Source organism: Procambarus clarkii, chromosome 53 (assembly GCF_040958095.1).
Source record: "Procambarus clarkii isolate CNS0578487 chromosome 53, FALCON_Pclarkii_2.0, whole genome shotgun sequence".
In the NCBI taxonomy this organism is placed as follows: Eukaryota; Metazoa; Arthropoda; class Malacostraca; order Decapoda; family Cambaridae; genus Procambarus; species Procambarus clarkii.
In genome coordinates this window covers 19,777,872-19,805,810 of record NC_091202.1, presented here as the reverse complement: position 1 = coordinate 19,805,810, position 27,939 = coordinate 19,777,872, and the positions used below count along the sequence as shown (strand labels likewise).

At 48.7% G+C, this 27,939-nt stretch overlaps 1 protein-coding gene across 4 annotated transcripts in view; it reads left to right on the top strand.

The window, feature by feature from the left end:
* LOC123767204 (tripartite motif-containing protein 3) overlaps positions 1-27,939 on the top strand; it is a 160,926-nt gene that overhangs the window by 42,247 nt on the left and 90,740 nt on the right. For 3 of the 4 annotated variants that reach the window (XM_069304739.1, XM_069304740.1, XM_069304737.1), the window contains exon 1: positions 19,967-20,113. The exons of the other annotated variant lie outside the window; for it this stretch is intronic. In XM_069304739.1, coding sequence (XP_069160840.1) covers positions 20,045-20,113 — 69 coding nt within the window. In that variant the 5' untranslated portion in view covers positions 19,967-20,044. Of the gene's footprint in view, positions 1-19,966; positions 20,114-27,939 lie in introns of those variants that run through there. 4 annotated transcript variants of the gene reach the window in all.

Sequence of the window (27,939 nt, the reverse complement as noted above, 5' to 3'; positions counted from 1 at the left end):
AGGGTGGAGTAGTCTTCACTCCACCACTAACACAGGGTGGAGTAGTCTTCACTCCACCACTAACACAGGGTGGAGTAGTCTTCACTCCACCACTAACACATATTCTTCCTTATTCCGGGAGAACCAACTCAGTACAACCACCTCTGACGACAGTCGTGACTCAAGTGAGGTCACGATCTCCTGCTAGCGTCACTTCACGTCCACAAAGAATCGACATCTCATTTCAAGTCACATATTACCAGCGCCCTTCCTCTGCACCTATCTTGAGATTACTCACTGGTATTTAACTAGTTGACATATACATTTTTCCTCTGACCTCTCAGTGGGTAGACACGTTCCACTCAGGCTACATGGGGTCATAACAATAGTCTCACCCTACACCCTGTATCTGGGGAGCAGTTGTGATACAACTGCTCCCCCTCCCCCTTGTGTGGTGGTGTGATACAACTGCTCCCCCCCTTGTGTGGTGGTGTGATACAACTGCTCCCCCCCCTTGTGTGGTGGTGTGATACAACTGCTCCCCCCCTTGTGTGGTGGTGTGATACAACTGCTCCCCCCTTGTGTGGTGGTGTGATACAACTGCTCCCCCCTTGTGTGGTGGTGTGATACAACTGCTCCCCCCCTTGTGTGGTGGTGTGATACAACTGCTCCCCCCCTTGTGTGGTGGTGTGATACAACTGCTCCCCCCCCTTGTGTGGTGGTGTGATACAACTGCTCCCCCCCTTGTGTGGTGGTGTGATATAACTGCTCCCCCCCTTGTGTGGTGGTGTGATATAACTGCTACCCCCCCCTTGTGTGGTGGTGTGATATAACTGCTACCCCCCCCTTGTGTGGTGGTGTGATACAACTGCTCCCCCCCTTGTGTGGTGGTGTGATACAACTGCTCCCCCCTTGTGTGGTGGTGTGATACAACTGCTCCCCCCCTTGTGTGGTGGTGTGATACAACTGCTCCCCCCCTTGTGTGGTGGTGTGATACAACTGCCTCCCCCTTGTGTGGTGGTGTGATATAACTGCTCCCCCCCTTGTGTGGTGGTGTGATACAACTGCCTCCCCCCCTTGTGTGGTGGTGTGATACAACTGCTCCCCCCCCCCTTGTGTGGTGGTGTGATACAACTGCCTCCCCCTTGTGTGGTGGTGTGATATAACTGCTCCCCCCCTTGTGTGGTGGTGTGATACAACTGCTCCCCCCCTTGTGTGGTGGTGTGATACAACTGCTCCCCCCCCCCTTGTGTGATGGTGTGATATAACTGCCCCCCCCCCTTGTGTGGTGGTGTGATATAACTGCTCCCCCCCTTGTGTGGTGGTGTGATACAACTGCTCCCCCCCTTGTGTGATGGTGTGATATAACTGCCCCCCCCCTTGTGTGGTGGTGTGATATAACTGCTCCCCCCCCTTGTGTGGTGGTGTGATATAACTGCTCCCCCCCCTTGTGTGGTGGTGTGATACAACTGCTCCCCCCCTTGTGTGGTGGTGTGATACAACTGCTCCCCCCCTTGTGTGATGGTGTGATATAACTGCCCCCCCCCCCTTGTGTGGTGGTGTGATATAACTGCTCCCCCCCTTGTGTGGTGGTGTGATACAAACTGCTCCCCCCCCTTGTGTGGTGGTGTGATACAACTGCTCCCCCCCCTTGTGTGGTGGTGTGATACAACTGCTCCCCCCCTTGTGTGGTGGTGTGATACAACTGCTCCCCCCCTTGTGTGGTGGTGTGATACAACTGCTCCCCCCCCTTGTGTGGTGGTGTGATACAACTGCTCCCCCCCCCTTGTGTGGTGGTGTGATACAAACTGCTCCCCCCCCCCCTTGTGTGGTGGTGTGATACAACTGCTCCCCCCCTTGTGTGGTGGTGTGATACAACTGCTCCCCCCCTTGTGTGGTGGTGTGATACAACTGCTCCCCCCCTTGTGTGGTGGTGTGATACAACTGCTCCCCCCCCCCTTGTGTGGTGGTGTGATACAACTGCTCCCCCCCCTTGTGTGGTGGTGTGATACAACTGCTCCCCCCCTTGTGTGGTGGTGTGATACAACTGCCTCCCCCCCTTGTGTGGTGGTGTGATACAACTGCTCCCCCCCTTGTGTGGTGGTGTGATACAACTGCTCCCCCCCCTTGTGTGGTGGTGTGATACAACTGCTCCCCCCTTGTGTGGTGGTGTGATACAACTGCTCCCCCCCCTTGTGTGGTGGTGTGATACAACTGCTCCCCCCCTTGTGTGGTGGTGTGATACAACTGCTCCCCCCTTGTGTGGTGGTGTGATACAACTGCTCCCCCCCTTGTGTGGTGGTGTGATACAACTGCTCCCCCCCCTTGTGTGGTGGTGTGATACAACTGCTCCCCCCCCCTTGTGTGGTGGTGTGATACAACTGCCTCCCCCCTTGTGTGATACAACTGCTCCCCCCTTGTGTGATACAACTGCTCCCCCCTTGTGTGGTCGTATCCCAGCTCCTTTTCTTCATAACCCAGCTTTTTGTAATCGTATCCCATCTCCTTGTCTTCTGTTAAGGTCACTATGGGTCGCAACCGGGTTCTTTGATGGTGGAACCAAAATGTTAGTATCCGACCCCAAGTCGGTAGTGGCTTTCAAGGAGTAGGCTTGGTAATGCAAGTAATAAAAAGGGAGGAGTTGGAAAGAATACAATACTTCATCCTTTATCAATATAGTCACTCCACTTATCACCACTTTCCCATCACCTTAAATATAATCATAAACGAAGTATTACTACACTGATATATACACATGTGTCGCTCTCATAGGACGCTAAGCGCTCCTCGATGCTAACGCGATGCAACCTTGTCAACTTCCGTGTTCCCTCAACACACAGTACCGTCCTCAACCAGTACTGGGAACACCTACGAGTCTACCCTAGCCACGGGCCAGCCTATACACAGTCTCACTAGGTGCTCCTTGTGGACGCCCACAATCACTCTCCAGCCTGGTGCTGGCAGAGAACATCAGCCTCGCGCTGCTGGGCCTCTACACAAACAAATACACGGGTAACGACCCCCTGGCAGGAGCTTCTTGCATCTAGCTAGTTACACTCCTCCGTACCTGGTTACCTGGTTGGTTGATACCTGGTTGATGGGGTTCTGGGAGTTCTTCTACTCCCCAAGCCCGGCCCGAGGCCAGGCTTGACTTGTGAGAGTTTGGTCCACCAGGCTGTTGCTTGGAGCGGCCCGCAGGCCCACATACCCACCACAGCCCGGTTGGTCCTGCACTCCTTGGAGGAATAAATCTAGTTTCCTCTTGAAAATGTCCACGGTTGTTCCTGACTGTCGGTCGTCTCTTCCGCTAGCCAGTCTCGGGATACGCAGAATTCTGTCACTGTCATTCTACAGGCAGACAGCACATACCACACAGTTCCTCTTCGGCGGCGGCTTACTGCTCACATCAAGCAGAATTGAGTAGAAAGATAATAGGCTGGTTGCCTCCGTACCACTCCGGCCCTACGCCGCCTCTGTGGATACAGACACGTCATCAGTAAACTGGCCGGTACTTGTGAAACTAGGAAATACCACTTACGGACTCTGGCATTGACATACAGCTCATATCACAACAGATGGCGCTGATTTCACTAGTCCCCACCTCAAAAGAGGTCAGCCACAGCGACTCTTCGGGCTGACCAAGGCAGGAATCTTTAGTCTCTTGCAGGTATCATACTGCCACCACCAGATGGCGTCGTCCATTTAGTGGAGGTTTAAGGAGCAGACTCACAGATGGCGTTGTCGTCGCTGCTCCAGACTCCGAAGATGTAGTAGGGGTTCGTAATATGTTCGTATCCCAGCGCCCCTTCTTCGTATCCAAGCTCTTTGTCCTCATAACCCAGCTTCTTGTTCTCGTAACCCAGCTCCTTGTCTTCGTACCCCAGCTCCTTGTCTCCATATCCCAGCTCCTTGTCTTCGTATCCCAGCTCCTTGTCTCCATATCCCAGCTCCTTGTCCTCGTATCTGTTCCAAGTCCCAGATGGTCACATTCAACACTTCCTTCACTAATACCTTTACCACGAGTCACAAACTTAAAGAGGCACTTGAAAGAATTCTTGAACAGAAGTGAGAAGAGAAATGAAGGAAGTTCGTAGACAAATTGTTTAATTGGAGCAAATTCCTGGCTTAACAGGACAAAATATTTTCTTGTCTAAACGCATTTAACCCGTCACTTTACGGAGCGCTGTCAAACTGTCACTCACGTTAAAGGTGAGTTAATGAAACTGATTTAAATCACCGCCTGTGCTTCAGGCGGTGATTTAAATCCTTATTCCCAAATATTACTGTTTGGATTGTCAACAAATTTATCCATACCAGCTGAATGGCTTCCTGGTGTATTAAAAACAAAGAGTTCGTGACTTCGGTGCAAGAGAATCATTTAAGTTTGTTATTAGTCAATTTCTTGTCAACAACAGCTGTGTCTTGGTCAACTGTGATAGTGAAAAGTGTAAGAAATTAAGTTTTCTTCAAGATACCTCTGCGAGCTGTTATTTTCTGTACTGTATATCATTAATAACAACATGAATGTCTCTCTCTATCAGGGATTAAATTATTGGTGAGAAAACAACAAGTCTTCTTCCCCTATGATGGAGTAATATTTCTCCAATAAAAGTGAAGGATTCTGCATGAGTTTGTTTAATATTTCTCAGAGCTAATGATCTGGGGAATTGGGATGAAAGGAGCTTAAAGAGGTCCTCATCATTTCCACAATAAGGAAAAAGTTGGAAATACTTGGATGCTTTGCCCCAGAAGTGCCCAGCCACTTGGGCTGGACGATAGAGCGACGGTCTCGCTTTATGAAGGTCGGCGTTCAATCTCCGACTGTCCAAGGGGTTAGGCACCATTCCTTTCCCTCCGTCCCATCCTAAATCCTTATCCTGGCCCCTTCAAAGTGCTATATAGTTGTAAAGGATTGGCGCTTTCCCTTGATAATTCCGTTCCTTTGCCCCAGAACTTCAAAGTTTAGGTCTACCCCAGTTAGGTCTATGTTGGTTTAGAGTAGGGGAGTTTTGTGTGTACGTAGAGGGTCGAGCGTTAACCTCTGGTCTCCGCCTTTAAAGTTGCTAGTCAATACAACTATGTCCTCGAGGTTTATTATATATGTTGACACTTGTGTATGCCTTCATATGGTCAAGTGGAAAAGGTGAGAGAGTGAGGCTTTTCCATTGGAGACTTTCGGCTCCATGGAGAGGGGGGGGGGGGAGGGACCTGCTGCATGGGAGACAGCTTCTTCCCTGTATCAACTGTTTTGAACCCCAGGTAGCCTAGTGAGGTAGCTACCTTGTGAGAGTATTCTGCCCACCTGGCTAGAGGTAGGAGTCAGGGGAAGGAAGCAAGTTAAGTAAACATCAGTAAATTATGACTTAGTAGAGCCAAACGGAGGACAAACATCTTATAGAAGCTAGTCGAAATGAGATGTCGACATTTTGATTTGTGAGGTGAGGCAGAGGAAGGTCGTAACCCGTCACTTGAGTTGGTACAGTCGTTAGGAATAGACGTACGCCGGTGCCTCCTGGGAAGAGAGAAGAATATAGTTCTTGATTTAGTGTTTGAGTGAAGGCTACTTGTTACAAAGTGTGAGGAAGCTGTCGAGGACGTCGTATGTCATTTCTCAGTGAACATGAACGATATTAGGGACGACCTGAAGCCTGCATGGTGGTCGTATCCTGTGTGGACCCTAATGTGAGATATCCTTTGACTGGAGGAAAGTAAGCAGGTATTTCTGTGTGAAACCTGCCAGATGATTTCGTAGACTCAAGTCGGGACTGTGAGATGCTTTGGGAGAGTCCAAAAGGATTTTGGTGGACAAGGAAGAGTAGCGCCAGAGGACAAGCGTCGTCGCATCTTAAATTTCTGCGGTAAGCACACTTAATTACTTGATAGATTGCTTATTATTGATCGATGGTGTGCCCAGCGACCGTAGAAGACATTTATGAATATAGGTTAGAGATTAACCTATTGGGTTAGGGAACCCAGACAGCCAGGAGCACTATGCACCTGGCATACATCGTACATTCTATGTATTGTCATGTAATAAATATTTATCGGTTGACAATTGATTTTCCTCTTGTCCTGGTGGGGAACCCTAGACTCCTTGATTCTGCAGATACAGTAGCATAGTGAAGGGCAATTGGGAGATCAGCCCAAAACAAGGAGGGTGTGTGTGTGGGGGGGGGGGGGGGTCACGGCAGCTCAACAGGGTGTGTATTCAAGACCAATAGGCCAGATTGGAGTCGTTTCCCTAAATAAAGGTGACGTTGAACGTCTCTCCGAGTATACAACGATTACAGGTTGATCTTCCAACTCATTATATGCACTCCAGTGTCCATTATTGACTGAGTGACGACAGCAGCAGTGGAGCTGCAATGGTGGATCTTATTTTATCAGGGAAGTAGTTAGGGTCTCTGTTCGCTAGAAGCAAAGTATCAGTTAAGTTCAGTAGCATGTATATAAAATCCCCGACCACTGATACAACTTGCCTCTGGCTTTGCGCCCTGGAGAGGCCACTCCAGACCAGCAACCAGAGTGCAACTCCATAGTCTCCTGAGACTGATGGATGCCTACTGCCTTCATCTAGCACTCTCCCTCTCTCACCTTTTCCTTGTGCTAAAGACGTGCTCTTTGACATTTATGTCAGGGAGTACTCCTTTGGATGATGCCAACGACTGATGATTGATGAAGATTAAGCCACCCAAGAAGTGGCATGGGCATGAATAGCCCATAAATGGTAGATTTTGTTTGGAGTAAATGTATACTGTGTGCTGAGGTCGCATTTTAATCTTCAGGCTGCTATCGCGGGGGAAGATACTGCTGGACAGTATTTATGAGGGTGTCACACCTTTTTTTGATGGACACCTTTTTTTGACCAGAAGAGAGGCAGTGTAGATGGCTTCACGGTGGTAACTGCAAGATTCAGAGACTCTTAAAGCTCTTCTAAGGTCGTTGGTCGCTCTTCACATTCCAGGAGATAGTGAAGTAGTGGCTTTTCTGTGATTGTTTGGCAGAAGATGCATCTCTCTGTCGAGGTTCACCACCTTCCTTAACCTCGAAATTATACAACATTTTTAAGGTAGAAACAGAATTATTCTGAATAAATTATGACAGATAATATGACATAAAATTAGAGTTCATAAGGGATAAATTTAGATATGACATCAATTAGGTTTAATTAGGGGTAAATTAGTATAATTTGATAATATAATCCTACCTTAAAAATATTGTATAATTTCGAGGTTAGGGGGTATAAACCCCCTAGTTATGGGTTATGTTAAGGAAAATGGGATTATGTTAATGGTATAGATTTAGTGAATCTTATCAGTTCCCTATGACTGTATGTGTGCGTGTGGGGGGGGGGGTAGAGAGGATAAGAGGGGGTAAATGTGTTTAGCATATGTACAGGTGTGTAATATGAAAATATACGTGTAGATAGCGTTGAGATAAGCGTGTGGAGATATATAGTTAAATAAATGTATGTAGGATATGTTGAGGGCGTAGAGGGGGAGGGGGGGGAGGGGGCGTGCCGCTCCCTTGGGGAGCCGAGCCTAGGAGATCAGGTCTTTTAAGGTGAGTGGTTTGGGAAGGGCATGTGAAGCAGGTTAAGGGGGGAGGGGAGGGGAGGGGCAGGAGGTAGCTTTGGGGGCGATAGGAGAGAGAGTGAAGTGTCAATATTATTAAAAAAAAAAAAAATTCTTACCCAAAGTGTGTGGCCTCCGATGTGTTCATCCGTGGGTGTGAGACCTGCCATGAGATGAGTGTCAGACTTGAGGGTGTGTTCCCGCTAGGAGGTCTTGACGGCAAATGAGATGAGTCAATGATGCGTAATAGTTCTTGTAAACAAGTGGATAGCCCCTCCCCTATCTTTATGTTGTTTTTGGTAAAAATATTGCCACTTCACTAGTGGGTGCAATAGGGGGTACTAGGGGGTACTTTGGGGTACTAGGAGGTACTAGGGGGTACTAGGGTCTAATAGGGGGTACAAGTGTTGTGCTAGTTGGCTCTTCAGAGGTTGCATGGCATTTAACCTTTCTTTTTATGACATCCTCAACATAACCAACATAACCGTTAGAGAAGCCATTGTTGACTAGGACCTGCCTTACCCTACAGAGTTCTTCATCGATTTGCTTCCATCCTGAGCTGTGACTGAGAGCACGGTCGACGTAAGCGTTAAGAACACTCCTCTTGTACCTGTCTGGGCAGTCACTATTGGCATTGAGGCACATTCCTTTGTTTCCTTAGTGTAGACTACAGTGTGGAAGTCTCCGTTCCTTTCCGTGACTGTTACATCTAGGAAAGCTTCCCCATCTCGTAAGTGAAACTTAACACAGCGTTCTGCTCGAATGCCTCCTTCAGCTCCTTCAGACGTCTGACATCAGGTACCTGCATAAAAATGTCGTCAACATACCTGCAGTATATGGCGGGTTTCAAGTCCATGTCAACTAAGACTCATAGAGCATAGGGTCTTAGCACACATGTCATGGAAGAAATGACACGTATGCTCAGGATGGGGTGTATCTATCTATCGGGACGGGATGCATCGGGGGTTGTTGCTGTTGACAGCTCGTTGGAACCTGTGGTGGGAGGCGTTTGTTTGGGTTTAAACTGTTAGCAGATAGTGGTATGGGAATTGATATGGAGAAAAAAGGTAATAAAAGTATGTGTTTGTGGAGGTGAAACTTGGCAAAATGATCAGGGAAGGAGTGGAGCCTCAGAGTAATAATACACTTGGGGTATATTACACTAACAGTAGGAGTCTAAGAAACAAAATAAACGATTTAAATGCTCTTGCCTGCACATAAAAAATAGATATTATTGCACTTACCGAAACGTGGATGAATGTAGAAAATAGAGAACTATTAGCTGAATATCAAATAAATGGTTGACCAGACCACACACTAGAAATTGAAGGGACGACGACGTTTCGGTCCGTCCTGGACCATTCTCAAGTCGATTGTGATGAGGACAGGTAGGGGCAGGCATTAAATAAGCAAGAGAGAGCTGAGGAGGAAAGTCAGGTGTAGGGGATAGTAGTAATGAGAACTGCAGCAGGCCTATTGGCCCATACGAGGCAGCTCCTATTATAACCACCGAAGGAGATAGTAATAGGAATAAGAAGAGGATAGCAAGGGAGCGTAGAAGACAATGAACAGAAAAAGGGAGAAGAGAGAAAGAAAGAGAAAGAAAGAAAGAGAAAGAAAGAAATGGAAGGGGGAAAGCTTATGTTAAGTCACGTTTGTTAGAAAGATTAGAGCATTTGAGTATATACTGTGAAAGGATTCAAATAAATGGATTTAAACTATTTCACACAGATAGATATATTAGACAAGGAGGGGGAGTAGCCATATATGTTAGGGAAAATTTTAAATGGAGTCTCAAAGAGGGAATCACAACTGAGCCACATACAGAAACTGTTTAGCTAGAATTTAAAGAAAACGCAAATAATCTTATAATAGGAGTTATATATAGGCCACCAAACTTAGACAGAATGGAAGCAAAGCATCTATGGGATGAAATATCTTGAGCATCTAGGTCTAACAGTATTTGTGTCATGCGTGACTTTAATTTTAGTAGAATAGACAGGTTTACCAGAACAGGGAATTATGAAGCAGAAGATTTTCTAGAATTAATTGATGATTGCTTTCTTACACAACACATTAAGGAACCAACGTGGGAAAATAATATTTAAAATTTAGTGTTAACTATTAGGGAAACATAAATTAATGAAATCGAAATAGCGGGTAAGCGAGGGAACAGTGATCACAAAGAAATCAGATTTAGCAGAGAATGGAATAGATTTGTAGGAGAAAATTCGATTAAAGTGCCAGACTTTCGAGAAGCTGATTTTAATAGCCTAAGATTTTTTTGGGGTAAAATAGATTGGAAAGTCTTGGGCATGGGAGGGTGGGCCGGTCTTGGAGCGAGACGTGAACCCAGCGATGGGTTATGTAAAAAGAGATTTCAATGTGGATTTATAATATAACTTATTTACAAATATTCTAAACAAAGCACAGGAACGTAGTATACCATACAAATTGCTTAGATCGAATACTAATGACCCGAAATGGATAACAAAGGATCTGAAGAACCTTATAGGTAGAAGGAGAAAAAGGATAAAAAAAAGGATTATTGTACAAAACTTGGTACAAAAGGATTAAGAATGGGGAAGTCAGTTTAGAACAAGAATTCGTCCAACTGGCTAGAAATGTTAAAAAAGAGATAAAGAGGGCAAAAAGTCCTGCTATGCAAATTATGAAGTTCACATAACAGGACAAGCAAAGACAAATCCTAAAGAGTTTTTCAGTTATATAGAACAAAGACTAGGGAAAGATAGGTCCATTAAAAACTGAGACAGGTCAGATAACTGATAATGACGTATAGATGAGTAGTATTTTTAATAAATATTTTATCTTTGTATTTACTAAAGAGGAATGTAACAATATGCCTTCAGCCGAACAAGTCTATGTGGGTGGGGACGAGGACAGGTCGACGAGTTTAACAGTTACCAGGGAGGATGTTCTTAAACAAATAGTGAAACTCAACCCAAACAAATCCCCAGGGCCGGATGAAGTGTTTGCCAGGGTGCTTAAAGAATGCAAAGAGGAACTTTGCGAGCCACTGTCTACCATATTTAATACATCATTAGAGTCAGAAAGAGTGCCAGAGTCGTGGAAGGTTGCTAATGTGGTACCAATTTTCAAGAAAGGAGATAGATCACTTGCGTGGATCCAATATTAGGGTACAGGGAGCCAACCCTCACCCATATTAGGGTACAGGGAGCCAACCCTCACCAATATTAGGGTACAGGGAGCCAACCCTCACCAATATTAGGGTACAGGGAGCCAACCCTCACCAATATTAGGGTACAGGGAGTCAACCCTTACCAATATTAGGGTACAGGGAGTCAACACTCACCAATATTAGGGTACAGGGAGCCAACCCTCACCAATATTAGGGTACAGGGAGCAAACCCTCACCAATATTAGGGTACAGGGAGTCAACCCTCACCAATATTAGGGTACAGGGAGCCATTATATTTCTATATAAAGAAATATTTCTCACCATTAAGGAAAAGAGAATTATACATTTATCTAGTAATAAAAACAAATGAGGACTCGTCCTCTGTTCTTAAGTAATTACTTTATTATGCGCAATACTGCCACAACCTTCCTACTCCGGCCAGGAGGAGGGAGGTGACCAGGTGTGGCAGGAGGCCAGGAGGAGGGTGACCAGGTGTGGCAGGAGGCCAGGAGGAGGGAGGTGTCCAGGTGTGGCAGGAGGCCAGGAGGAGGGAGGTGTCCAGGTGTGGCAGGAGGCCAGGAGGAGGAAGGTGACCAGGTGTGGCAGGAGGCCAGGAGGAGGGTGACCAGGTGTGGCAGGAGGCCAGGAGGGAGGTGACCAGGTGTGGCAGGAGGCCAGGAGGGAGGTGACCAGGTGTGGCAGGAGGCCAGGAGGGAGGTGACCAGGTGTGGCAGGAGGCCAGAAGGAGGGAGGTGTCCAGGTGTGGCAGGAGGCCAGGAGGAGGGAGGTGTCCAGGTGTGGCAGGAGGCCAGGAGGAGGAAGGTGACCAGGTGTGGCAGGAGGCCAGGAGGAGGGTGACCAGGTGTGGCAGGAGGCCAGGAGGGAGGTGACCAGGTGTGGCAGGAGGCCAGGAGGGAGGTGACCAGGTGTGGCAGGAGGCCAGGAGGGAGGTGACCAGGTGTGGCAGGAGGCCAGGAGGAGGGAGGTGTCCAGGTGTGGCAGGAGGCCAGGAGGAGGGAGGTGTCCAGGTGTGGCAGGAGGCCAGGAGGAGGGAGGTGACCAGGTGTGGCGGGAGGCCAGGAGGAGGGAGGTGACCAGGTGTGGCAGGAGGCCAGGAGGAGGGAGGTGACCAGGTGTGGCAGGAGGCCAGGAGGGAGGTGACCAGGTGTGGCAGGAGGCCAGGAGGAGGGAGGTGACCAGGTGTGGCAGGAGGCCAGGAGGAGGGAGGTGACCAGGTGTGGCAGGAAGCCAGGAGGAGGGAGGTGACCAGGTGTGGCAGGAGGCCAGGAAGAGGGAGGTGACCAGGTGTGGCAGGAGGCCAGGAAGAGGGAGGTGACCAGGTGTGGCAGGAGGCCAGGAGGGAGGTGACCAGGTGTGGCAGGAGGCCAGGAGGAGGGAGGTGACCAGGTGTGGCAGGAGGCCAGGAGGAGGGAGGTGACCAGGTGTGGCAGGAGGCCAGGAGGAGGGAGGTGACCAGGTGTGGCAGGAGGCCAGGAGGAGTGAGGTGACCAGGTGTGGCAGGAGGCCAGGAGGAGGGAGGTGACCAGGTGTGGCAGGAGGCCAGGAGGAGAAGGGAGGTGACCAGGTGTGGCAGGAGGCCAGGAAGAGGGATGTGACCAGGTGTGGCAGGAGGCCAGGAGGGAGGTGACCAGGTGTGGCAGGAGGCCAGGAGGAGGAGGGAGGTGTCCAGGTGTGGCAGGAGGCCAGGAGGAGTGAGGTGACCAGGTGTGGCAGGAGGCCAGGAGGAGTGAGGTGACCAGGTATGGCAGGAGGCCAGGAGGAGGGAGGTGACCAGGTGTGGCAGGAGGCCAGGAGGAGGGAGGTGACCAGGTGTGGCAGGAGGCCAGGAGGAGTGAGGTGACCAGGTGTGGCAGGAGGCCAGGAGGAGTGAGGTGACCAGGTGTGGCAGGATGCCAGGAGGCGTGAGGTGACCAGGTATGGCAGGAGGCCAGGTGGAGGGAGGTTACCAGGTGTGGCAGGAGGCCAGGAGGAGGGAGGTGACCAGGTGTGGCAGGAGGCCAGGAGGAGGGAGGTGACCAGGTGTGGCAGGAGGCCAGGAGAAGAAGGGAGGTGACCAGGTGGGGCAGGAGGCCAGGAAGAGGGAGGTGACCAGGTGTGGCAGGAGGCCAGGAGGAGAAGGGAGGTGACCAGGTGTGGCAGGAGGCCAGGAGTGAGGTGACCAGGTGTGGCAGGAGGCCAGGAGGAGGGAGGTGACCAGGTGTGGCAGGAGGCCAGGAGGAGGGAGGTGACCAGGTGTGGCAGGAGGCCAGGAGGAGTGAGGTGACCAGGTGTGGCAGGAGGCCAGGAGGAGTGAGGTGACCAGGTGTGGCAGGAGGCCAGGAGGAGTGAGGTGACCAGGTGTGGCAGGAGGCCAGGAGGAGGGAGGTGACCAGGTGTGGCAGGAGGCCAGGAGGGTGGTGACCAGGTGTGGCAGGAGGCCAGGAGGAGTGAGGTGACCAGGTGTGACAGGAGGCCAGGAGGAGTGAGGTGACCAGGTGTGGCAGGAGGAAAGGAGGAGTGAGGTGACCAGGTGTGGCAGGAGGCCAGGTGTGGCAGAAGGCCAGGAGGGCGGTGACCAGGTGTGGCAGGAGGCCAGGAGTGAGGTGTCCAGGTGTGGCAGGAGGCCAGGAGTGAGGTGTCCAGGTGTGGCAGGAGGCCAGGAGGAGGAGGGAGGTGACCAGGTGTGGCAGGAGGCAAGGAGGAGTGAGGTGACCAGGTGTGGCTGGAGGCCAGGAGGAGGGAGGTGACCAGGTGTGGCAGGAGGCCAGGAGGAGGGAGGTGTCCAGGTGTGGCAGGAGGCCAGGAGGAGGGCGGTGACCAGGTGTGGCAGGAAGCCAGGAGGAGAAGGGAGGTGACCAGGTGTGACAGGAGGCCAGGAGGAGGGAGGTGTCCAGGTGTGGCAGGAGGCCAGGAGGAGGGAGGTGACCAGGTGTGGCAGGAGGCCAGGAGGAGGGAGGTGACCAGGTGTGGCAGGAGGCCAGGAGGAGGGAGGTGTCCAGGTGTGGCAGGAGGCCAGGAGGAGAAGGGAGGTGACCAGGTGTGGCAGGAGGCCAGGAGGAGAAGGGAGGTGACCAGGTGTGGCAGGAGGCCAGGAGGAGGGAGGTGACTAGGTGTGGCAGGAGGCCAGGAGGAGGGAGGTGACCAGGTGTGGCAGGAGGCCAGGAGGAGTGAGGTGACCAGGTGTGGCAGGAGGCCAGGAGGAGGGAGGTGACCAGGTGTGGCAGGAGGCCAGGAGGAGTGAGGTGACCAGGTGTGGCAGGAGGCCAGGAGGAGGGAGGTGACCAGGTGTGGCAGGAGGCCAGGAGGAGGGAGGTGACCAGGTGTGGCAGGAGGCCAGGAGGAGGGAGGTGACCAGGTGTGGCAGGAGGCCAGGAGGGAGGTGACCAGGTGTGGCAGTAGGCCAGGAGGAGGGAGGTGACCAGGTGTGGCAGGAGGCCAGGAGGAGGGAGGTGACCAGGTGTGGCAGGAGGCCAGGAGGGAGGTGACCAGGTGTGACAGGAGGCCAGGAGGAGGGAGGTGACCAGGTGTGGCAGGAGGCCAGGAGGAGGGAGGTGACCAGGTGTGGCAGGAGGCCAGGAGGAGGGAGGTGACCAGGTGTGGCAGGAGGCCAGGAGGAGGGAGGTGACCAGGTGTGGCAGGAGGCCAGGAGGAGGGTGACCAGGTGTGGCAGGAGGCCAGGGGGAGGGAGGTGACCAGGTGTGGCAGGAGGCCAGGAGGAGGGAGGTGACCAGGTGTGGCAGGAGGCCAGGAGGAGGAGGGAGGAAGACCGCCCACTCGCTGGTGTTGGTAATATTTTCCTAGTGAACTTCCCCGGAATAACGTATTGGTCCGTGCGGGAGATTCCTGTAGCCTCTCTGGCAGTTCGTCTTGTATAAGGATCTAGATGAAGTAAAGTTCACAGTGTGTGGACAAGAACAGGGACACGCACTCGAACACTGTATCTTGGAATGCAGTAACATTCAGCCAGTTAGAGATTAATCAAAACTCACCTTTTATGATTTGGCAAACCAACTTATTATCAGGGATAAATTACCTTAAATCCTTGCACGATATCCATATTTCGCTCCCAGTAGATAAACGACATATGAGATTAAGAAACAAGTAGTGTATTGTGAGGACTAATAATAAACAGAAGCTCCCCTATGGATCTGTCATATCTCCATTGGTCAAACAATTATGTATTAGCGATAATACATAACTATTATGTATTATCCTATACATGAGCCCATGTATTAGCAAGACCGTCACTCGCCCCACCACTAACACACTATACTGACACACCAACAGTAAGAGAAACAAGTATTAGTGATTATACTAACCAGTGAGTCAATAGACAGTTCTAAGGAACAATGTATTAACCAGTGAGTCAATAGACAGTTCTAAGGAACAATGTATTAACCAGTGAGTCAATAGACAGTTCTAAGGAACAATGTATTAACCAGTGAGTCAATAGACAGTTCTAAGGAACAATATATTAACCAGTGAGTCAATAGACAGTTCTAAGGAACAATATATTAACCAGTGAGTCAATAGACAGTTCCAAGGAACAATATATTTACCAGTGAGTCAATAGACAGTTCTAAGGAACAATATATTAACCAGTGAGTCAATAGACAGTTCCAAGGAACAATATATTAACCAGTGAGTCAATAGACAGTTCTAAGGAACAATATAATAACCAGTGAGTCAATAGACAGTTCTAAGGAACAATATATTAATTAGTGAGTCAATAGACAGTTCCAAGGAACAATATATTTACCAGTGAGTCAATAGACAGTTCCAAGGAACAATATATTAACCAGTGAGTCAATAGACAGTTCCAAGGAACAATATATTAACCAGTGAGTCAATAGACAGTTCTAAGGAACAATATAATAACCAGTGAGTCAATAGACAGTTCTAAGGAACAATATATTAACCAGTGAGTCAATAGACAGTTTCAAGGAACAATATATTAACCAGTGAGTCAATAGACAGTTCTAAGGAACAATATATTAACCAGTGAGTCAATAGACAGTTTCAAGGAACAATATATTAACCAGTGAGTCAATAGACAGTTTCAAGGAACAATATATTAACCAGTGAGTCAATAGACAGTTCCAAGGAACAATATATTAACCAGTGAGTCAATAGACAGTTCCAAGGAACAATATATTAACCAGTGAGTCAATAGACAGTTCTAAGGAACAATATATTAACCAGTGAGTCAATAGACAGTTCCAAGGAACAATGTATTAACCAGTGAGTCAATAGACAGTTCCAAGGAACAATATATTTACCAGTGAGTCAATAGACAGTTCCAAGGAACAATGTATTAACCAGTGAGTCAATAGACAGTTCCAAGGAACAAAAATAAAGGTAGAAGGAAGAACAAGAAACAGAGAGTAAAGAACAGAGAACAACAGGAATAATGAAACAGGAGAAGGAACACAAACATGAATATGAAAATATTGCTTCTAAAGTAAAGAAACAATAACAACTCCTACAGCTACTGCTGATAACAACTACTAGTGATAACAACTACTAGTGATAACAACCACTACTGATAACAACTACTAGTGATAACAACCACTACTGATAACAACCACTACTGATAACAACTACTACTGATGACAACTACTACTGATAACAACAACTACTGATGACAACTACTACTGATAACAACCACTACTGATAACAACTACTGATGACAACTACTGCTGATAACAACTACTGCTGATAACAACTACTAGTGATAACAACCACTACTGATAACAACTACTACTGATGACAGCTACTGCTGATAACAACTACTGCTGATAACAACTACTGCTGATAACTACTGCTGATAACAACTACTGCTGATAACAACTACTGCTGATAACAACTACTAGTGATAACAACTACTAGTGATAACAACCACTACTGATAACAACCACTACTGATAACAACTACTACTGATGACAGCTACTGCTGATAACAACTACTGCTGATAACAACTACTGCTGATAACAACTACTGCTGATAACAACTACTGCTGATAACAACTACTGCTGATAACAACTACTGCTGATAACAACTACTGCTGATAACAACAACTACTGATGACAACTACTACTGATGACAACTACTACTGATAACAACCACTACTGATAACAACCACTACTGATGACAACTACTGATAACAACCACTACTGATAACAACCACTACTGATAACAACCACTACTGATAACAACCACTACTGATAACAACCACTACTGATAACTACTACTGATGACAACCACTACTGATAACAACCACTACTGATAACAACCACTACTGATAACAACCACTACTGATAACAACCACTACTGATAACAACCACTACTGATAACAACCACTACTGATGACAACTACTACTGATGACAACTACTACTGATAACAACCACTACTGATAACAACCACTACTGATAACAACCACTACTGATAACAACCACTACTGATAACAACCACTACTGATAACAACCACTACTGATAACTACTACTACTACTGATAACAACTACTACTGATAACAACAACTACTGATAACTACTGATAACAACCACTACTGATAACAACTACTTCTAGTCATACAAGAAGGAAAATAACAGCATACGACCAAGTAACGACCAAGTAACTTGGTTATGAACGACCAAGTAACTTGGTTATTAACGACCAAGTAACTTGGTTATGAACGACCAAGTAACTTGGTTATTAACGACCAAGTAACTTGGTTATGAACGACCAAGTAACTTAGTTATTAACGACCAAGTAACTTGGTTATGAACCACCAAGTAACAAAATAGAACAAGAAGGAATGATCAGGGGAACGCGCCAAGCCATTACGACTATATAGCACTGGGAAGGGGTCAGGATAAGGATATGGGATGGGACGAGGGAAAGGAATGGTGCCCAACCACTTGGACGGTCGGGGATTGAACGACGGCCTGCATGAAGCAAGACCGTCACTCTACCGCCCAGCCCAAGTGGTTGGACAAGAGGACACGGAGAGAAGCTTGAGAAAATGTAATAACCTAAAGCAGCAGGTAGTAGAAGCAAACTCCATTCATAACTTAAAAAACAGGTATTTTATCCAAATAGACAGAAGAGTTAGGGGGGACATGATCACCACATTCAAGATTCTGAAGGGAATTGATAGGGTAGATAAAGACAGGCTATTTAACACAAGGGCCACACGAACAAGGGGACACAGGTGGAAACTGAGTGCCCAAATGAGCCACAGAGATATTAGAAAGAACTTTTTTAGTGTCAGAGTGGTTGACAAATGGAATGCATTAGGCAGTGATGTGGTGGAGGCTGACTCCATACACAGTTTCAAGTGTAGATATGATAGAGCCCAATAGGCTCAGGAATCTGTACACCTGTTGATTGACGGTTGAGAGGCGGGACCAAAGAGCCAGAGCTCAATCCCCGCAAGCACAACTAGGTGAGTACACACACACACACACACACACACACACACACCCACACACACACACACCACACACACACACACACACACACACACACACACACACACACACACCACACACACACCCACACACACACACACACACGGTGTGCACCAAGGCTCGGGACGGTCGTCGTTTACACACAACGGACTTATTTGTGTATAATTTGTTCACTTCATAGGTATGTTATCCTATTTTTGTTACAATTGACACAGTTGTTTACATAGAGAGTTTAGCACAGTGGACAACTATGATATCTTGATGTTTCAGTAAGGAGGGATGCGATTTTTTGTTTTACTTTTGTTGTTTTGTTAAGTTTAACTTACGAGATGGAGAGTGATGGGAAGCTGCCCTTTCTAGATGTGACAGTCACGAAAGGGAATGTTGGCTTCCACACTGCAGTCTACACTAAGGAAACGAACAAAGGAATGGGCCATAATGCCAACAGTGACTGCCCAGACAGGTACAAGCGGAGTGTTGTCAATGCTTACGTCGACCGAGCTCTCAGTCACAGCTCTGGTTGGAAGCAGGTTGACGAGGAACTCTGTAGAGTATGGCAGGTCCTAGTCAATAATGGCTTCACTAACAGTTATGTAGAAGACGTCATTAAAAGAAAGGTGACACATCATGCAACCTCTGAAGAGTCAACTAACACAACACCTGTATTTCCTATTATATTGTTTTTCACAAACTTCTTTTCCACAGCTTACAAAATGGAGGAAAGAGTCCCGAAAGATATTACTGATCGGAACACTATCTCCACAGACACCAGTCACAAGATACAATTAACAATTTACCACAAAAACAAGAAGACCGCCAACCTAATCATGAAGAACTCTCCAGACACCAAACAGAACGTCTTAAAGAGAGAACGTCGTCTATGCCTTCACATGCCCACTTGGGGACTGTCAGCCCCAAAGATCTCAGTATATAGGCAAGACGACAACGTCTCTATCTAGGAGATTAACAATGCACAAACAACAGGGCTCCATTAAGGAACATATAATCTCTTCTCACAACCTGACCATCACCAGAGAAATACAAGCAACACAGAAATAATCGACTGGTATAATGACAATAGGAGATTCGACATCAGCAATGTTCCACGCATCAAAAAGTCAAGACCAGCATTCAAGAGCCAGTTAAGACATCATTACATTCTACCCACTTCGAGACCCCGACCCAAGACAGAGACAGTAGCAGCAAGAAGATAAGCTGCTTATGATCATGCACGTAATACAATATTAATATCCATTGTGTTTCATCCACTTGTTCATCTCAATCACGTCCTGTACCACCTCACCCCAAGAGAATATAAGCATTTGCAAACCTATTGTAACTCTGGTTTTCCCCTTCACATAGTAAATTTGTCTTTGTGTGTGTGTGTGTACTCACCTAGTTGTGTTTGCGGGGGTTGAGCTCTGGCTCTTTGGTCCCGCCTCTCAACCGTCAATCAACAGGTGTACAGATTCATGAGCCTACTGGGCTCTGTCATATCTACACTTGAAACTGTGTATGGAGTCAGCCTCCACCACATCACTGCCTAATGCATTCCATTTGTCAACCACACACACACACACACTCTGTGTGTGTGTGTATGTGTGTGTGTGTGTGTGTGTGTGTGTGTGTGTGTGTGTGTGTGTGTGTGTGCGCGTGCGCGTGCATGCGTTGAAGGGGTAAGTAAAGGCTGGAGGAGGGAGGGGGAGGGAGGGGGAGGGTGAGGGGATGGGGTACAATGCATGACAGCGTGACGGGGGCGGGACGGAGATCAGTGTACACTTGGTAGTGGAGGGGGAAGGTTGTGCTGCGGGCGGGTGTTGCGCTGGTGCGTCTTGATGTTCGCTCCAGGACCATCTTGTCATGATGACGCTGTACAGTGTGGAGAAGATATGGGCCTCGTTGCTTCACGGGCTGGTGGGGACGTGTGCGGTAAGTCGCCCATCATCCTCCCCCTCCTGCAGCCCCGTGCACGTCCCGGGGAATGTTTTCATGTACCCAGAATGTTCTACCCAGCCACTTGGGCTGGACGGTAGAGCGACGGGCTCGCTTCGTGCAGGTCGGCGTTCTATCCCCCCGACCGTCCACAAGTGGTTGGGGCACCATTCCTTTCCCTCCGTCCCATCCCAAATCCTTATCCTGACCCCTCTTCCCAGTGCTATATAGTCGTAATGGCTTGGCGCTTACCCCTGATAGTTCCACTTCCACGAACAAAAGCCCCCTTTTTTTTCCTATACTCGAAAATACATAGTTTTTATTGCTTGCATTTTGTTAACTCGATACTTGGGAAATATGATGAATTAAGATAAACAAAATATTTCTGTCACAAATCGTTATTACACCATTACAATGAACGTACACTCATAATATATATATATATATATATATAAAATACTAAATAATATGACATACATAAATAAAGAAGTTATATATTAAAAAATGAAAAAAATATCTGAGCGGTTTCTTGCAGGCATGCGCGAGACTGCGATATTAATAGATAAGTAGATAAAATAGGCAATATTAATAGATAAGTAGACAAAGTAGACAATATTAATAGATAAGTAGACAATATTAATAGATAAGTATACAAAGTAGACAATATTAAGAGATAAGTAGACAAAGTAGACAATATTAATAGATAAGTAGACAAAGAAGGCAATATTAATAGATAAGTAGACCTCTAGCAGGTGGCAGAGGTGGCCTTGCCCTTGAGGTATTAAATAACATCAACACCCAAGTGGTCTGGCTAATTAATATGTACAAGAATGACACATATATAATGTGTAATGTGTGTGTGTGTGTGTGTGTGTGTGTGTGTGTTTGTGTGTGTGTGTGTGTAATGTGTGTGTGTGTTTGTGTGTGTGTGTGTGTAATGTGTGTGTGTGTGTGTGTGTAATGTGTGTGTGTGTGTGTGTGTCCGAGACATGAGCAATGTTGCAATAGCTTATTGTTGCATTGTTAATGTGCTCCAAGGTGCTCTAATGATGACCCAGTCACACTCACTCGGGAGAGGTGTCCTCGCTGACTGCTGTTCTTTGTGAAGGTCAGGTGTGTACACTGGCAGGTGTGTATACTGTCAGGTGTGGGGTGTACACTGTCAGGTGTACACTGTCAGGTGTGGGGTGTACACAGTCAGGTGTGAGGTGTACACTGTCAGGTGTGGGGTGTATACTGTCAGGTGTGTACACTGTCAGGTGTGTGGTGTACACTGTCAGGTGTCAGGTGTATACTATCAGGTGTGAGGTGTACACTGCCAGGTGTGTACACTGTCAGGTGTGAGGTGTACACTGTCAGGTGTGTACACTATCAGGTGTGAGGTCTACACTGTCCGGTGTGGGGCGTACACTGTCAGGTGTGTACACTGTCAGGTGTGTGTTGTACACTGTCAGGTGTCAGGTGTATACTATCAGGTGTGAGGTGTGTACACTGTCAGGTGTGAGGTGTACACTGTCAGGTGTGTACACTATCAGGTGTGAGGTGTACACTGTCAGATGTGGGGTGTACACTGTCAGGTGTGTACACTGTCAGGTGTGGGGTGTACACTGGCAGGTGTCAGGTGTATACTATCAGGTGTGAGGTGTACACTTTCAGGTGTGTACACTGTCAGGTGTGAGGTGTACACTGTCAGGTGTGTACACTATCAGGTGTGAGGTGTACACTGTCAGGTGTGGGGTGTACATTGTCAGGTGTCAGGTGTATAGTATCAGGTGTGAGGTGTACACTGTCAGGTGTGGGGTGTACACTGTCAGGTGTGGGGTATACACTGTCAGGTGTGAGGTGTACACTGTCAGGTGTGAGGTGTACAGATAGGTGTACACAGTCAGGTGTGAGGTGTACACTGTCAGGTGTGAGGTGTACACAGTCAGGTGTGAGGTGTACACAGTCAGGTGTGAGGTGTACACAGTCAGGTGTGAGGTGTACACAGTCAGGTGTGTGGTGTACACAGTCAGGTGTGAGGTGTACACTGTCAGGTGTGGGGTGTACACAGTCAGGTGTGGGGTGTACACAGTCATGTGTGAGGTGTATACTATCAGGTGTGGGGTGTACACAGTCAGGTGTGGGGTGTACACAGTCAGGTGTGGGGTGTACACAGTCAGGTGTGAGGTGTACACTGTCAGGTGTGAGGTGTACACTGTCAGGTGTGGGGTGTACACAGTCAGGTGTGGGGTGTACACAGTCATGTGTGAGGTGTATACTATCAGGTGTGGGGTGTACACAGTCAGGAGTGGGGTGTACACAGTCAGGTGTGGGGTGTACACAGTCAGGTGTGGGGTGTACACAGTCAGGTGTGAGGTGTACACTGTCAGGTGTGAGGTGTACACTGTCAGGTGTGGGGTGTACACAGTCAGGTGTGAGGTGTACACTGTCAGGTGTGAGGTGTACACTGTCAGGTGTGAGGTGTACACTGTCAGGTGTGGGGTGTACACTGTCAGGTGTCAGGTGTATACTATCAGGTGGGAGGTGTACACTGCCAGGTGTGTACACTGTCAGGTGTGAGGTGTACACTGTCAGGTGTGGGGTGTACACTGTCAGGTGTGAGGTGTACACTGTCTGGTGTGAGGTGTACACTGTCAGGTGTGGGGTGTACACTGTCAGGTGTGAGATGTAAACTGTCAGGTGTGAGGTGTACACTGTCAAGTGTGAGGTGTACGCAGTTAGGTGTGAGGTGTACAGTCAGGTGTACACAGTCAGGTGTGAGGTGTACAGTCAGGTGTACACAGTCAGGTGTGAGGTGTACAGTCAGGTGTACACAGTCAGGTGTGAGGTGTACAGTCAGGTGTGAGGTGTACAGTCAGGTGTACACAGTCAGGTGTGAGGTGTACAGTCAGGTGTACACAGTCAGGTGTGAGGTGTACAGTCAGGTGTACACAGTCAGGTGTGAGGTGTACAGTCAGGTGTGAGGTGTACAGTCAGGTGTGAGGTGTACAGTCAGGTGTACACAGTCAGGTGTGAGGTGTACAGTCAGGGGTACACAGTCAGGTGTGAGGTGTACAGTCAGGTGTGAGGTGTACAGTCAGGGGTACACAGTCAGGTGTGAGGTGTACAGTCAGGTGTGAGGTGTACAGTCAGGCGTACACAGTCAGGTGTGAGGTGTACAGTCAGGTGTACACAGTCAGGTGTGAGGTGCTCTTCAACACCTGACTCTCCTCTATGCCTTCTTAAGTGCCACACTGGACTCAATAAGGGCATTAAGTACCAAAGGAGATTTCAATGCCATAGAAAGTAATCCCATCTAACGTCTGGTTGACTTGTATGTATAGGACTATATAACAGGTGTCCACAGGACTATATAACAGGTGTAAACAGGACTATATAACAGGTGTAAACAGGACTATATAACAGGTGTAAACAGGACTATATAACAGGTGTCCACAGGACTATATAACAGGTGTCCACAGGACTATACAACAGGTGTACACAGGACTATATGACAGGTGTCCACAGGACTATATAACAGGTGTCCACAGGACTATATAACAGGTGTACACAGGACTATATAACAGGTGTACACAGGACTATATAACAGGTGTACACAGGACTATATAACAGGTGTCCACAGGACTATATAACAGGTGTCCACAGGACTATATAACAGGTGTCCACAGGACTATATAACAGGTGTACACAGGACTATATAACAGGTGTCCACAGGACTATACAACAGGTGTACACAGGACTATATAACAGGTGTACACAGGACTATATAACAGGTGTACACAGGACTATATAACAGGTGTACACAGGACTATATAACAGGTGTCCACAGGACTATATGACAGGTGTCCACAGGACTATATAACAGGTGTACACAGGACTATATAAGAGGTGTCCACAGGACTATATGACAGGTGTAAATAGGACTATATAACAGGTGTACACAGGACTATATAACAGGTGTACATAGGACCAAAAACACTTAAAGTTAACCAAGCTCAAACTGACCCAATATTGAGCCCAGAGCCAAGCAAGGTCAGTGGTCCTGGTAGTTTATAAAGTGTACATAGTGCTGTGTGTATGTATAAACTCCCACAATATGTATACTTTGTGAGGGGGTTTGTATGTATACACCCTCACTATAGGTGTTCACTGTGATGCACTAAGCCCGGTACCATGTGTACAGCTATGATAGGTGTACACACTCCCATCATGTGTACACAGTGTGAACAGTGTGTACATAGTGTAGTTGCTACAGGACTTGTAAATAGTGCTAAAGTTGGTGTACAAGTGAATATATAAAAGCAAATATGTGTGTGTGTGTGTGTGTGTGTGTGTGTGTGTGTGTGTGTGTGTGTGTGTGTGTGTGTGTGTGTGTGTGTGTGTGTGTGACTGGCCAAGGATGGAGACCAGACGCTTGGGGTTAGCCTCACCCAACTTTGCAGGGTGACTGGTGAATGTAACGGTACGGTCATAGGTGGGTCGACCCCCATGCCGACCCTCCTACTACTGGTGAAGATGAAATATTCGCAGCTGAGTCCATAGAGTTTTATCCTTGGCTTATGGAGGATGGACTTCAGCAACCTTGAGGTTTATAGGTACAATACATGTCAGCAGACTGTCAGTGGTATCTTAAACAACTGGCTTAACTGTGCATAAACAGAACTAACTACCCTACAACTACCTACCACACAACACAGGAGGAAGAATAATGTTCTATGACTCAAAGTCTGTTCTCACACTTGAAGAGTTCTGTGAGACTGACAGCAGCAGCTGCTCATAATAGCAACGATAAATGACCTGCTCGCTGCACAGAATAAAGGGTTCAGAATATCTTTTGTGAGAATGTATTGATCTCACACAAATATAACTCATTATAACAACTCAGACATTACAGCCAAATTAGCACGTCACAAGGATGAAACTGATGTAGCCCTAACTATCCACATCTCTGTTGTCACGACTATGTTGTTCCAAACACTCAGGTCCAATACGAGAGAAATGACCGACTCCCAAAAGGCATGAATGCACCAGTATAAAAATATAATAATTTATTCAGATCCGAAACTTATGTTTATAAGCAGCATAGAACGTCGACCAGACTGTGCGACACAGTGATTGCCAAGACCAGATTGGGTTACCGTTACCTGTGGCAGGTGGTTACCGTTACCAGTGGCAGGTGGCTACCGTTACCTGTGGCAGGTGGCTACCGTTACCTGTGGCAGATGGCTACCGTTACCTGTGGCAGGTGGCTACCGTTACCTGTGGCAGGTGGCTATCGTTACCTGTGGCAGGTGGCTACCGTTACCTGTGGCAGGTGGCTACCGTTACCTGTGGCAGGTGGCTACCGATACCTGTGGCAGGTGGCTACAGGTGACGGATCTCCCAATCCTGAGCACTCCAGGTGCAAACTCTACGCAGGAACTGGGATATGATCTCCCACACTACATCACTGAATGCCCAGTTATTAGACCCATGGACATGAGGTACCTGGAGCTTGGCAATGACTTTATTACCTCTCGAGTTCTTGAGGATATCCTCATAATGCAGCCATAGTGTGCCAGTGTAGACTGCTGCGAGATGGTGAATCTTTCATAGCATTACTCATTACCTTCATATAGCCTACGACAGCTGCATGAATGCACTTGTGTCTAAATATGATATTCATAGACTGGTCAGTGGATGAGAGGGATGTCGAACCCAGCAGCGAGAGGGTTCGACTCTCCGCTTTTTGTTATTGTTCTAGTTCCATGTTCCTCCCTGGCTGGTAATTGTTGGTTGTGTTCATATTGTTCTTGTTCCTTCCCCTCTATCTCCCCCCCCCCCTCTCCTCCTCCTCCTCCCATCATTCTTTTGTCTTATTGTTCAACTTTGTCCTTTCGACTCTTTTTATCATTTTGCGTAACTTTCTCATTCTCAAGTTTGAGACATGTGAGTGTTGAGGGGTGTGACGCCTGGACGCTTAGTGTGGCCCGGGTCACACCCTTGTCTCACGCGAGTGTTGAGGGGTGTGACGCCTGGACGCTTAGTGTGGCCCGGGTCACACCCTTGTCTCACGCGTGCGCGCGCGCACCCCCCCCCCCCAGGACGCAGCCCGTAGCAGCTGTGTTAACTCTTCAGTATAGCGCGGCGCCCCCCTTGCTGTAGTGTTTCATGCCTCTCTGGGAAAAGAACTTCCTAACTGCTGGAAAACGTGTCACTGATAAGTATCCCTGTGTCACTGATAAGTATCCTTGTGTCACTGATAAGTATCCCTGTGTCTCTGATAAGTATTCCTGTGTCACTGATAAGTATCCCTGTGTCTCTGATAAGTATCCCTGTGTCACTGATAAGTATCACTGTGTCTCTGATAAGTATCCCTGTGTCACTGATAAGTATCCCTGTGTCTCTGATAAGTATCCCTGTGTCACTGATAAGTATCCCTGTGTCACTGATAAGTATCCCTGTGTCACTGATAAGTATCCCTGTGTCACTGATAAGTATCCCTGTGTCTCTGATAAGTATCCCTGTGTCTCTGATAAGTATCCTTGTGTCACTGATAAGTATCCCTGTGTCTCTGATAAGTATCCCTGTGTCTCTGATAAGTATCCCTGTGTCACTGATAAGTATCCCTGTGTCACTGATAAGTATCTCTGTGTCTCTGATAAGTATCCCTGTGTCACTGATAAGTATCCCTGTGTCATTGATAAGTATCCCTGTGTCACTGATAAGTATCCCTGTGTCACTTTTTGCAGGGATATTCCTGCGTGGGCCCTAAGCCTCTGGCTGGCCCACTGGGCGGGCCCTAAGCCTCTGGCTGGCCCACTGGGCGGGCCCTAAGCCTCTGGCTGGCCCACTGGGCGGGCCCTAAGCCTCTGGCTGGCCCACTGGGCGGGCCCTAAGCCTCTGGCTGGCCCACTGGGCGGGCCCTAAGCCTCTAGCTGGCCCACTGGGCGGGCCCTAAGCCTCTGGCTGGCCCACTGGGCGGGCCCTAAGCCTCTGGCTGGCCCACTGGGCGGGCCCTAAGCCTCTGGCTGGCCCACTGGGCGGGCCCTAAGCCTCTGGCTGGCCCACTGGGCGGGCCCTAAGCCTCTGGCTGGCCCACTGGGCGGGCCCTAAGCCTCTGGCTGGCCCACTGGGCGGGCCCTAAGCCTCTAGCTGGCCCACTGCGCGGGCCCTAAGCCTCTAGCTGGCCCACTGGGGGGGGCCTAAGCCTCTGGCTGGCCCACTGGGCGGGCCCTGAGCCTCTGGCTGGCCCACTGGGCGGGCCCTAAGCCTCTAGCTGGCCCACTGGGCGGGCCCTAAGCCTCTAGCTGGCCCACTGGGCGGGCCCTAAGCCTCTAGCTGGCCCACTGGGCGGGCCCTAAGCCTCTGGCTGGCCCACTGGGCGGGCCCTAAGCCTCTGGCTGGCCCACTGGGCGGACCCTAAGCCTCTGGCTGGCCCACTGGGCGGGCCCTAAGCCTCTAGCTGGCCCACTGGGCGGGCCCTAAGCCTCTGGCTGGCCCACTGGGCGGGCCCCTAAGCCTCTGGCTGGCCCACTGGGCGGGCCCTAAGCCTCTGGCTGGCCCACTGGGCGGACCCTAAGCCTCTGGCTGGCCCACTGGGCGGGCCCTAAGCCTCTGGCTGGCCCACTGGGCGGGCCCTAAGCCTCTGGCTGGCCCACTGGGCGGGCCCTAAGCCTCTAGCTGGCCCACTGGGCGGGCCCTAAGCCTCTAGCTGGCCCACTGGGCGGGCCCTAAGCCTCTGGCTGGCCCACTGGGCGGACCCTAAGCCTCTGGCTGGCCCACTGGGCGGACCCTAAGCCTCTGGCTGGCCCACTGGGCGGGCCCTAAGCCTCTGGCTG